Source organism: Myotis davidii, unplaced genomic scaffold (assembly GCF_000327345.1).
Source record: "Myotis davidii unplaced genomic scaffold, ASM32734v1 scaffold2059, whole genome shotgun sequence".
In the NCBI taxonomy this organism is placed as follows: domain Eukaryota; kingdom Metazoa; phylum Chordata; class Mammalia; order Chiroptera; family Vespertilionidae; genus Myotis; species Myotis davidii.
The window spans coordinates 16646-30328 of record NW_006290452.1 but is presented as its reverse complement, the minus strand read 5'-3'; the positions used below and the strand labels follow the sequence as shown (position 1 = coordinate 30328).

General features: G+C 37.5%; 1 protein-coding gene and 1 pseudogene across 1 annotated transcript in view; one reads left to right on the top strand and one right to left on the bottom strand.

Annotated features, from left to right (window-relative positions):
* Positions 1-1568: 1568 nt before the first annotated feature.
* IL13RA2 (interleukin 13 receptor subunit alpha 2) overlaps positions 1569-13683 on the bottom strand; it is an 18699-nt gene continuing 6584 nt past the window's right edge. The window contains exons 4-9 of the mRNA XM_015563763.1: positions 13069-13189; positions 9942-10126; positions 7460-7605; positions 5447-5591; positions 2444-2556; positions 1569-1706 (exon numbers count right to left, since the gene is read on the bottom strand). Coding sequence (XP_015419249.1) covers positions 1656-1706; positions 2444-2556; positions 5447-5591; positions 7460-7605; positions 9942-10126; positions 13069-13189 — 761 coding nt within the window. The 3' untranslated portion in view covers positions 1569-1655. The remainder of the gene's footprint in view (positions 1707-2443; positions 2557-5446; positions 5592-7459; positions 7606-9941; positions 10127-13068; positions 13190-13683) is intronic.
* LOC102770571 lies at positions 13333-13493 on the top strand (annotated as a pseudogene).

Below are 13683 nucleotides of genomic sequence, written 5' to 3'. Positions count from 1 at the left end.
CGCATCTCTTGTCCCCAACGGCAGTTGGGGTTTCCTAATCAGAGGGGAGACTAAAAGGGTTAGCTAGTTAGTTTAATTAGGCAAGTTTAGAAAGTTTTAGAAATGAAAGGGGTCCATAGGGAAGGAATTCATAATGGAGATTTGAAGATGCCAGGGTGTTCATCTTACTTGTACAGAGAGTAGAGAAATGGAATAGGCAAATAGGAATATATCTGGCCCGTGCAATTAAAGACAGCCATAGACAAAAAAAGCAGTGGTCACCCTTCTCAGGGGTCTCTCTGTCTGTCCAGGAGGGACAGAGTCTTAGGCTTAGAATTCAGAATTAGGTTTTAGAGGTAGTGCCTGCTGGCAATAAAGTTTCTGTACTTTTCACCTATCACCTCTTGTCATGGCTTCAATCTTCGAAACCATCGAGACAAGAACCCGGGAATTCAGGACGTTCCAGTTCAATTTTTCGCATTTCACTCCCAAACTTTTATTGCGTAGTTAGTGACATTTGAATTTTTCAAATATGATATCTAGTCATTTTATTATTTTCAGCCGTTTATGCACTGCATTCCTCACTTATTTCATTAAATGTGAAGCACACTTTAAACTGGAAATGTATTTAAAACTTCTTCTGATGAATCCTCTCTACAGGTTGTTTATAAAGGCAAACAACCTTATTCATGGTGAACACTTTCATTTCAACTGCAATTTTTTAAAAAAATTAGACTCTCAACCTTTCAAGATTGGACACTATCTCTACGGCTTAGTGCAAATTGCAACATCACATTGTATTATTAATGTAGTGGGCAGTTATATAGGCATGAGCAGGGCAGGAAAGATGGGCCAGGGGAAGAAGATCACCAGGGTGGAGAACCTGGGTGCCTAGCAACGGGCAACCACTCCCTTAAGCGTTAACCACTGGAGATGGTATCTAGGCCCCAGCTCTGTTTCAGCCCCAGGCCCAGTAAAGCAGCAAAACCATGCGGAGAGTTGCTGTGGCCGACACCAGGACCAGCTTCATTGACTAATGATCCCCTCCCCTAGTGCCACCCAATCAGTGGAGACAGACTTGAGGAGACACTCCTGGAAAGCTGATGATTATTCTATTGAGATCCTCCACTGAGACCTCAAGTAGAATCCCCGAGGATGAAGGTCCAGCATGGCCCTCTCTATGGAACATACCCTGTGGTTCCTCACCCCCATCTTCCCAGGACACAGGCACTCTCTCTCTTTTCTGGGGCATGTCCAAAGCTCTTATCTCTCTCCCTCTTTCTCCTAAGTGCCAAAGGCCCTTCTACTCCTCCTGTGATGCTCTAAATAAACTTTCTGTTATAATTTGAATCTTGGCTCTGAATTCTTTCTTAGCCAGAACTCAAGAACTGAGGTTAATGCCTGGTGCCGTATTTCTGCTGCTAACATTTAATACATCACTGAATAGAATCTGACCCACCCCTTGACTTCTGTATGTGCAGCAATCTCACCATGGATTAATAGGGAAAAACCATGTGAACAGAATCTAGAAAATTTACTGCTAGTTGAGGCTTTGAGTGCTCTAAATACTTAAATACAACAATGCCTTTATAATCAGATTTATTCAACACTTGTAGAGAAAATTCAGTTCAATAAGACTCATCGTTAACATTTGGCCATAAGACGAAATGACTGAGTCAACAAATTGTCTCTTGACGAGGAAAAACTTCTTGTGTTTTCTGCAAAATCTGAAATTAAAAAGAGAGCTTCATTATCAACAAATAGTCATTAATAACACAAACTATTTGACTTAATAACACGGGAATATGAAAAAAAAACATTCAGCAGAGAAATAAAGTGAAACCTTTCATACACATTCACAGCTCTCTTTATCTTTAAAAGATTTGACTTTGCGATATTTTCCTCCAAGTCACAATTCCTCCTGAAATCCCTCCAACTCACAGTAATCCACCTTCTGAAATTCTGTTACATTATCTGCACAACTCAAATAGCAATCATCTAACATCAGCTCATAATGCAGGTTATATTTTTGTATGAATTTTATCTCCCTCAACTACAAAATGAGCTCTCAAAAGTTAGGCACCCTGGTTTTGAATTTCTGTGATCCATTACCTATGGTATATTAGTAATATATTTCAGGGCATGTCCATTTTAAGTCACTCTATCCTTTCTTTTCTCCAGTAACTCTTTCTTTGTATTTCCCCTAATCTAAAGGTAAATAGTGTTTCATTTTCTGAAGCATTATTCTTTTATTTCAGCAAAAGTAAATCCACCCCAAAATGTAGCTTTTTAGGGTTAATTTTTAAATTGTATTTTCTGAAGACATTATCACAATCTATACATCAATTGTATACCCAGAGTGTGCAGGCAAAATCATAAAATGTAGTTCCATTAGTCCTAAATGCAGGACATATTTTTGTTATCTACTGTCCCAGAGCGAGCATTATAATGTTATACAACTTACCATTTTCTGTAAAGCTTTTTGCTTAGACACAAGCAGACAAGTTATTACCAAAATTAAAAATAAGATAAAAGCAAATGGTATCAAGAAAGCTAAGATTTCCTCCTGCCGGACACCTAGGTGGAAAAATCACATAAAAGGGGGGAAGGGTTAGATGTTTACAGTTATTTTTGAAACAAAATTATTTTATAAATAATCTAGGAAATGGTGAAGAGCTGAGTTTTAACTCAGAAACTGCTGCATCTTTGCCATTGCATAGATACCACAGTTCTGTTGGGTATAGCATTCCTTTCATTTGTGCAGTTTTTATATAGAACAACTACCTTATTGAACTGTGACATTTCTTCATTTCACTTGGAAAAATAGCTCCCCAAAGCCCAATTCTTATTTTCTAATGTGTTTTGTTTAAAAATTGACCTTGTAAATTTTTCATACAAACAAAATAATAAAACATTAGCCAAGTGATAAGATAAACATATCTTATGTATCTTTTTACTCTTAATAAGTCAAATGTTTATATCATATAATGCTATAGTGAGCAAGAGCTGGTCTTCCATAGAAGTCCAATAATAGACTTAGTCTATAAAGGTCATGATTTTAAAGTTGTCTCACATTTCAGTGACTAAAGCAATAAGCTTTTTCTCTTTTAGGGATGAACTTTTAATGGTTCTTCTACATAGCAAAAAATGAGCAATAACTAGATAGACTTAAAAAGTAGCCCATCTGGTGCAGCTCAGTGGTTAAGCATCAACCTATGAACCAGGAGGTCATGATTTGATTCCCCGTCAGGGCACATGCCCAGGTTGTGGGCTCAATCCCCAGTAGGAGGCAGCTGATCAATGTTTCTCTTATCATTGACGTTTCTCTCTCTACCTCTCCCTTTCTCTCTTAAATCAATAAAACATGTTTTAAAACAAACAAACAAAAAGATAAAGCCTGTCCTTCAAAACTAGTATCTCTCACTTGTTTTGTAGTACTACTACAGAGCATCTTGAATCCTAGGCTTTACCTGCACTTAAACCTACCTACCCCCAACCCCACCTTTTTCTTTGTCCTATTCTCTTAGGATCTTATTTTGTACTAAGTTAAACTCATATGGTCAGTTCAGTTAAGATTTGCAAGGATATAATCCAGAGAAATGACTAATAATGTAAGTTTTTGGCATGCAAAAAACAGTGGGAAAGCAGGCTTCTTTCCTGAAGTTCCAGTTGCTTTCTCTCTATATAGAATCAATCCAAGCCCAGCCAGCATGGCTCAGTGGTTGAGCTTCAACTTATGAACCAGGAGGTCACAGTTTGACTCCTGGTCAGGGCACATGCCTGGGTTGCCGGCTCCATCCCCAGTAGGGGGCATGCAGGAGGCAGCCAATCAATGATTTTCTCCCATCACCCATGTTTCTTTCTCTCCTTCTTCCTTCTTCTCTGAAATCAATGCAAACATATTTTAAAAAAATAGCCTAAAGAACTAAGACCACACACACATCAGGAAATTCTTGACTCTTAACCCAAAGTTATTAAGAAAAAAAAAATGGACACATATGTATAAATAAATAAATAAATAAATAATAAAAAATTTTTTAAAAAAGAATTTACCAAGAGATGCCCATCAGGGAAAAAGAAATCTCTGTCAATATCATGGTTAAAACTATATGTAAAATACATAAAACGATGTATATTTTAAGGATATGTCTAAAAACTCACCATGAACTATTAATTGACAAATGACAAGATATTTAGGACATAACTTTCTCAATGTCATTCCCATAGAGTCCCCAGATTTTTTATTGCGGTGACAAAAAGAAAAAAGTAGAACCAGTAAGGCTCATTCTGATTTCATATTATCTCTTGGTTAATTGAGTTCTCCCTCTCTCTATTTTTTCTCCATGGCCCTTAGTGATTATGCGATATATTTGGATTCTTTCTTGCTTATCTCTACTCAACTTGGGAATAAAATATAAATTTCATGAGGACAGGGATTATTTTATTGCTGTATCTCTCATGCCTGAAAGGTGTGCTTAATAAATATTTGCTAAGTGAAAGAGAACAATGATAGAAGTATATTAATAGATATAAATATAAGTAGTCAAACAGCAATTTTAGTATAATGAATGACATGAAAGGAGATGAATGATAGGTAGAAATGCCAGTATTTGTTTGTATCTATATCTGTATATATATTTATATACCTATATATCTGAAAGAGCAATGTTAGTTAATTTATGATATTTTGCCTTATTCTCAAGGCTTTTTTAGTCTATATTTCTATTTCAAAATATATATTTTATCACATCACTTTAAATCAGTGCTGGAAGGGAATGGAATATGTATTTTACTAATGATGACATATTAATTAGAAAAATATTCATTAGACACAGTACTAGACACTCAAAAACAAGTATATGCTGACATATCCTTGTTTTAAGATTTCTGTTCTCTTAAAAATTGAAAGCAGCCCTAACCGGTTTGGCTCAATGGATAGAGCGTCAGCCTGCGGACTGAAGGGTCCCAGGTTCGATTACGGCCAAGGGCATGTACCTTGGCTTCGGGCACATCCCCAATAGGGGGTGTGCAGGAGGCATCTGACCAATGTTTTTCTCTCATCGATGTTTCTAACTCTCTATCCCTCTCCCTTCCTCTCTGTAAAAAAATCAATAAAATATATATTTTTTTAAAAAATTGAAAGCATAGGAATATATTGTTAATACTATATAGGCTCCCCCCAAAAAGAACTAGTTTGTTCTTTTATTGACCAGCAGAAACACAAGAATGTTGATAATAGAAATATAACAAGGTTCTTAATTAAACTAGTTAAATTATTCCTAGTTAAAACTGAATATTAAATTTTCCATAAATCTATGTTTGATTGAGGTGCTTGCTAATTTATCTTCTCTGATTATAGATTATATGAAAGAGCCTTTTGATTTCCATAATTACAAAATACACTGAAAGAGAATTAATTTTACCAGCAAATTGCTCGTTATTTATTTGCTATTCTTTTATCTCATACCTCTCCAGCATTCTATTTCACTCCATTCACTCCAAATTCCATCATCTGCGCAATAAACATTCATTTTGCTTCTCACTAAAAAGCATATTTCTTGGCTGTCATTTGATGTTCTTGAGACATACATTTCATTTTCAAATGTGGTAGCCTAAAAGCCAAGAAAAAAATAAGATTGCATTATTGAATCTAATTGCAGCTAGACCGATCCCATTTGTTTTGTTGATTTCAAAGTGGGTTTTGTTACATATAAGATATATGCACCAAATGACTACAAATGTATATACCAAAATCCTAACAGTGATTAGGTGGGTTCCTTTTTTTTTCTTCCCTTCCTTATCTATATTTCAAATTTTTTTCTATAGTAATAATGGATCACATGCAATAAAGGGCATGTGTGACAGGGCAAAATTGCTAGGTAGCTTTGGTGTTTATAACACCCAGTATTTGGATTAGTGTCAAATTTCCCACATTCCATGAACTGGAAAATGCTACATACACTGAATTAGAAAAAGACAGCCATCATGCGAATGTTGTTTCTATGGAAACTATAAAATTCATACACATGAAACTTTTGCCCCCCCCCCCCCTTTATTCTTATTTTGGTTAACTGCTATAAGACCAGTGTAGCAGTGCTCAGGGCTTGGCATGAAACTACCCTTGCAGATATGAGAACACAAAGCTGGATGATCTCAAAGGAAAAAAAAATTACTGAAGCGATTACTTTAATTTTACATTTCAAAGAGCTGAAGAGTGTTTCTCATCCAAAATAACAGATTTACTTTTATTGTAACTTTTTCTCTGGTTAAAGTGGACTGGGAATAAGATCTGGATTTTAGTTCTAGCTGTGTAATTTGACTGTAAGTCAATTCACTTCCTTGGGACTTGTAAATCAATTCAACTCCGGTTTTCTCATGTTTATTAAATAAATTGATTAGAACTAATGCCTCACCTAATCTCCACCATCCTTTAAATTGGAAACCAATGAATAAAATTAACATACAACAATGTGGGGCTAAAGGCATCATCACCACATTGTTGATGCTGGAGGGTAATCGGTCTTGCAAACATTGCCTACTTCCCCATTAGTCGCTCTTCCTTGCTACAAGCAATTCTCAGGTAGCACAACCAAACTCTTTTTGACCCGATGGCTATTCCTCAAGAAGGAGTTTTTGTCTTCCTTCCTTCCTTCCTTCCTTCCTTCCTTCCTTCCTTCCTTCCTTCTTTTCTTTCTTTCTTTCTTTCTTTCTTTCTTTCTTTCTTTCTTTCTTTCTTTCTTTCTTTCTTTCTTCCTTTCTTTCATCTTTCCTGAGATCTCTTCATAATCCATCTTTTTCATGTACTTGGCAACTTTAATTTATTGACACATTATTGAAAATAAGTGACTGGATTATATCTAAGGTTCTATGTAGCTTTGAAATTGGTATGATTGATTATACTTTCAGACAGCAAAGGTCTTTCTTTTGTCTACTAGATGATTTGAATTTTTGGAAATTAAAATAAGATAAATGTCACATTTATTCTGTTAGGTCGGAGAGAGCCCAGAATCGGATACATGCAGACATGTGACGAGATAATGGACTCCCCCTGGCATGTCTAACAGATCAGCATGCCAGACACAGATACTGGCTTCTCCCAGAATCAACACTGACCCCCACACAGATACTGACTCCTTCCTGAACACCTTGCTGATCCCCTGCAGCTGAAACTTCCTCAACTGAATACCTCAGCTCATGTCCCCGCCCCTCACCCAACCTCAGTATAAAAAAAGCACCACCCTCCCTGTTGGGGTGAATCCATGTGTCCTGTCCTTGGGGTATGTGGGTCTCCCAGGGACACAGAAATAAACCTTTTCCTTTCTTTTCTTTTCTGATTCACTGGACTCTATTTCTTGCGCCACCTCCTGAGCCACTTAACCTAACATATTCCTCATGGATATTAATTGATTGGTTTTCATGTTTGCTATTTTATTTAAAAGTCTATATTTATGATTTTCCCAAATAAATAAATTGTTCATACCACCCAGGTAGTATTATCTTCTGTGAACTTAATTTCATAAATGAAACAGTTTGCTGGAATCGGTCCGTCAGGTATGTTCCATTCCAGGTTAATATCCTCTGACTTCTTCACAATAATATTAAGATAGTCTGGTGGCAAAGGTTTAACTGAAAAACAAAAGGAAACCATTTCAACATGGAGGTTACTGAAGTTTAGTAGTAGCCCTTATTAAAGCAAAGTAAACCTGTCATTGAGGGGAGCTCTCCCTGTCCCTATCTGTTGCCAGGGGTATGTGGGTTTCTTGCAATGTCACAAGAAAAAGAATTTCCTGAGCCTCACATGGTAGAATGAGTGGCATTTGTGTGGAGTTAAATCCCTGCTTTTACAAGGTCCCATTTCTCTCTGTCCTGCCAAGGAAAAAGTCCAGCTGAGCCTTTAGCAGGGCTAGAATTAAAGCCACTGATCAGAGTTTCCATTCCTTACTTGCAGTGTCTAACACAGCATCAGGCTGGGTTAGTTTGTGTTCCGAACTACAGTCTATCAGCCCATTGCATGTGGGGTCTGCAAGGCCACATGGCTATGGAGGGAACATGGGTAGGAGCAAAGCCAGAGGAGCCAGAGAGCCAAGGCTGCCAAGGGCACCAAGAGCCAAGAGCCAAGAGCATGAACTCTTTTGTTTTGGGATGTTTCTCCAAAGTTTTGTGGGTTTGCATTGGCTCCACCTTCTCTAGTCATTGAGCTTTGTCCCCAGGTTTGACTGGAAGCAAGTACCTTACATCACTGTTCCCTGGGGAGTGTAAAGTTACAGCTTCCTGTTGACGCTGCCCAGGTGGCCATGCTTATAATGTATGGCCTCCCTTTTGCTTCTTCCTATTATTAATAACTAGCTTATTACAATGGTAGCAAACCTAGTAACCTAAGCCTTCAGGATAAATCATGTGGCTCAAGACTATTCTCTATAATGTGAATGAAAATCAAAGTTGCTTGCCAACCAAGTTTGGGCTATTAATAAATCTTGATTATTTTGGAAACTAATTTTTGGTGAGTCACATATTGACAAATATTAAAGCACAAGAGAAAAGTTAGAAGAGCCTAATCATTACAGTCATTTTTTTTTTTTATTTTGTAGTGAAGGGAAGTAGAATACATCGCTCCAAAATGTGCCACTTCAACACGTGGGTTGTTCTGAGCTGAAGACAATCAAGGTCCAAAAGACTCAGGAACAGTTTTATTTCTTTTACTTTTTTAAAGAGAATTTAAATAGATGGCCTGGTCCAGGAAGAGAGCTATCACCAGAGATAACTACAAAGACTATGGGCCAGCCCTGGCTGGTTTGGCTCAGTGGATAGAGCGTCAGCTTGCGGACTGAAGGGTCCCAGGTTCAATTCTGGTCAAGGGCACCAAATAAAAAGAAAAAAAAAAGAAAAAGAGTATGGGCTAGGCATGGTGAGCTGGGGGAAGCTGGCAGGGATTATTTGTTCTTAGTCCTTCCTGTGTCCCACTGTCTCTGTATGGAATTGCAAACATTTATTTACCAAACCTTTACTCTTCCCATCTTCCTGTGAATTGTTTTCCTTCCCTTTGAAGCCCCAGACCCCTGTCCCCTTCTCCTTAGCTCAGGACAGCATATAAGCCTCAATTGCCTTATTGTCTTTGGGCCTCTCATATCTATGTGAGGCTCTCATACATATGTAATTAAATTTGTTTTTTCCTGTAAATCTGTCTTATAGCAATTTAATTATTAGACCAGTTAAAGAGCCTAGAATGGTAGAGGAAAAAATTTTATCTCCTACAGCACCATTAGAAACAACTACTACAATCATCATAGAAACAACACAACCATAGCTAATTTATTTAAAGTTTATGATGTCTTAGGCACTGAACCAGGGATGTTATATCATAAATTCATTCATATTTCACAATAAATCTGTGAGGTAATCTTTTATTATCCTCATTTTACTGATGAGGAAATTAAATAGATGTTAAAAGTATCTTGCCCAAGGCCATATAGCTAAAAAGTGGTACATCCAAGATTCAGACCACAGTGTGGCTGACTCTAGAACCTGTTATTGTTGTAACTGTTAGAGATAAGAACTCAGACTCAGAAAATATCCAAATATATGCTTATTGAGACCTGGAACTAAGTAATTCCATAATTACTTCATCACTAACACTAGACAATAATACTGTATAGCAGATCAACCCTTTGAAGCTGGGTAGTAGATTGTGAGTTTTAAATGAAAATGACACTTTACCCTCCATTCAATTACTTATCTTCCATACTTTTATATTTAATAAGAGTGTCCTTGTATGCTCTGTTGGCCCTCATTCTTCTGGCTTTGCATTTTAGTAGGTATATATCTTTATGTCTCTATCTCCATCATCTCTGTATCTCTATCATCTCTCTCTATATCTCTCTCTCATTCTATGTCTATCTCTTCTTTTCCACATGGTTGTAAATGGCTTAAACTAGAAACATTTTGAAGTTGTTTGTTTACGTCACCTATATTTTGAAGCTGAAAAATGAAATAGCTGGGTCTGATAAGCTGGGATTTTGATGATCCATTAACACATATGTAGAAATTTTTATAGTCTGGTTCCTCCAAATGGGAAAACCTGCATCCAATATTTTTCCCATTATCTTCAATGTAATCAGAACACTGTAAGGCATGGTCCAAGCCCTCATACCTGTAAAGGGAAGTTTTGTAAGAATTGTTTCACTGATATCTTCTGATACTATGGCGCCCAATTTTCAATTATCTTGAGATACTAAGTGAATTAAAAATCACTTAAGAACATGCAATGTTTATTGAGTACCAACTATGTACCAGATCCTATGATAAATGCTAAGGATTCCATAGTAAGGAAAGCAGACATAGTCCATGATTTCATGGAGCTTACAATCTGATGGGAACCTTTACAAAATGTCAAAAATATGTTGACTCACCATCAGGATTTGTGAATCAAAGAGTAAGATTCTTATTAAGAAAACCAGGAATTTATATAATTATGGATTATAATGCCTTTTTTATTATTATAGTTGGTTTATATTATCTTAGTTTCAGACGTACAACATAGACTCAACATTTGTATACCTTACAAAACAATAATCATAATAAGTCTAGTAACCGTCTGTCACCATGCAAAGTTATTACAATTATTGACTGTATTTCCTGTACGGTGCACTAGATTTCTGTGGCTTATTTATTTTATAGCTGGAAGTTTGTACCTCTTTTTCCCCTTCACTTTTTTCACCCATTCTCTAAGCCCCTTCTTCTCTGGCAACCTTCATGCACTGTTAGTGAGATTGTAAATTGGTGCAGACAATATGGAAAACATTATGGAGGTTCTTCAAAAAATTAAAACCAGAACTACCATATGAGCCACCAATTTGCACTTCTGGATATTTATACAAAGAAAATGAAAACACTAATATGAAAAGATATCTGCACCCTATGTTCATTGAAGCATTATTTACAATAGACAAGCTTCGGAAGCAACCTAGGCATCTATCAATAGATGAAAGGATAAAGATGTGATATATATAAATATTACTCAGCAATAAAAAAGGATGAAATTTTGTCATTTGCAGCATGATACTTCCTTTTTTATATTGTACTGGAGAATTTACATTTGAAGTAAGCAGATTTACAAAATATTGTTATTTTTAATAAAATAAATGAAAATTCTCTGAGAATTTTCATGAATGTGTTTCTCTCACATCAATGTTTCTCTCTTTCTTTCTCTCTTCCAACCTCCCTAAAAATCAATGAAAAAAATATCCTCAGGTGAGGATTGAGAGAGAGAGAAAAACCTCAGAAAAGCCAGAGCTTGGCCGGTATAGCTCAGTGGTTGAGCATCAACCTATGAACCAGGAGGTCACAGTTTGATTCTCAGCCAGGGTTCAATTCCTGGTCAGGGCACATGCCTGGATTGCAGGCTTGATCTCCAATGAGGGGCATGCAGGAGGCAGACAATCAATGATCCTCTCTCATCGATGTTTCTATCTCTCCCTCTCCCTTCCTCTCTGAAATTAATAAAAATATATTTTTAAAAAATTCAACAATAAAGATTTTTTTTAAAAGTTTGTAAAAGGGAGAGCTAGAGGGCATTCCAGATAGCAATGCACACAAGGTATGAAGGGGCATAACATCAGGTGATGATGGTTGGTTGGGAGGAGATCAACCAAAGAACCTGTATGCACATATACATTACCCATGGGCACAGACAATAGGGTGGTGGAGGCCTGGGGTGGGGGGTAGTGGTGGCAGGGGGAGGTGGGGGGCAGGCTCTGGCCAATGGGAGATAAAAGGGGACATATGTAATACTTTTAACAATAAATGTTTTTTTTTAAAAAAAGAGCATAACCATGTGTGAGGGAAAATATATAGAGATGGTCTAAATGGAGAGGAACATTCATAATGGTGATAGCAGAAGGTAGCTTTGGGAAGGCAGTGATACAGTGAGGCAGAAACTTGAATGGCAGTTTAGATTTTATCCTGGAGGCAATGAGCAGCCACTGGAGCAAAAGAGTGGCATATGCATAGTGCAGTGTAGGAAGAGAAATTTGGCTACAATGTGCAGAATGAATGGGAAAGGGAGAGATTGGCATTTGGGGTGCTGTGGCAATCATGCAGGTTTAGGGTGAGGTGAGCCTAAAGTCGTGTTCTTACAGAAGAGACAGGAAGTAAAAGAGATATGTCACCTTGCAAAGGAGTTTCAGGACATGATCAGTGTTACCATGAAACAGCTAAGGAATGAAGGAGGTAGAAGATTCAATCTGGCTCTAAGTTTCAAAGTCTCAGGAATAGTTATCAAAGATGAAAAAGTCGGAAAAAGAATCCAGTCTTTTTTTAAAAAATATATATATTTTATTGATTTTTTACGGAGAGGAAGGGAGAGAGACAGAGAGCCAGAAACATCGATCAGCTGCCTCCTGCACATCTCCCACTGGGGATGTGCCCGCAACCCAGGTACACCCCCTTGACCGGAATCGAACCCGGGACCCTTCAGTCCGCAGGCTGACGCTCTATCCACCGAGTCAAACCGGTTTCGGCAAGAATCCAGTCTTAATAGGTACTTGCTTTTTCAAAAAGCAAGAATATAAAAAATGTCAATTTGTTTAGATTATAACTCCATCTATCTCAAGAATACAAAATTTAATCGACTATACAAAGTGATTGTATTCCTTGTGTCACCCATATAGTGCCTTCCAGAAGCCACAGCCTAAACCTACTTACTCCCATTTAAAACCCCAAACAGCCCAGCTGGTGTGGCTCAGTGGTTGAATGTCAACCTATGAACCAGGAGGTCAGGGTTCAAATCCCAGTCAAGGGCGGGAGCACATGCCCAGGTTGCAGGCTTGATCTCCAGTAGAGAGCATGCAGAAGGCAGCCGATCAATGATTCTCTCTCATCATTGATGTTTCTATCTCTCACTCTTCCTCTCTGAAATTAATAAAAATATATCAAAAAATAAATGAAACCCAAATAATTGTAAAACACACTTAATAAACACAGCACTGAAAAAATAAAATGAATTTAATTAAGTAAAAATACAGTTACTCATACAACGGATTAACTTTAATAGATATTTTCCTAATATGGAATTCTTATTATAAAAACACTTACCAGTAAAACAAGTAGTAATTGGTATCAAAGTTGACATCCGTGCCAAGTTTCCAAGAGCACAGTAAATATTGCCAGTTGTAATATATACAATCCATATCCTGAATTTTCGTTTCCAGATTTCCTAAGGAATAAATGAACTGTGAATGCTTGAAAGGCACAGTGATGAATCTTTCGGGAAATCACTGTATGATTTTTTCCCTTTCCTTTGACCTCTCCATTTCATTTAGCAATCAGCATAATCAAGAATATTTCAAAGGGGCCCTTCGCACCGTCTTCGCTGACATCATGCTCCAGTGCCTGGTTGGATTTACTTTTGGCAACCTGGTTGGAATGCGTCTGGCTCAAAATTATGACATGCCAAACCTGGTTAAAAAACTGAAATTAAAAAGGACATGGATGCCAAGAAGAAACCCCCTAGTTCCTGAGGCCAACTCCACCACTGGTTCCAGGAAATCCTGACTCTCCTCATCATCAGGGCCTCCTTCACACCCGAACCAGAGCTTCTGTCTTCTAGCCAGTCTCAGTCTTTGCTTCGAGCACAAATGGGGCCACAAGTTAAGAACTGCGCCTGCTTTCCCAACATCCTCACCTCTTCCCTTCTTCCTAGTAGCTTGG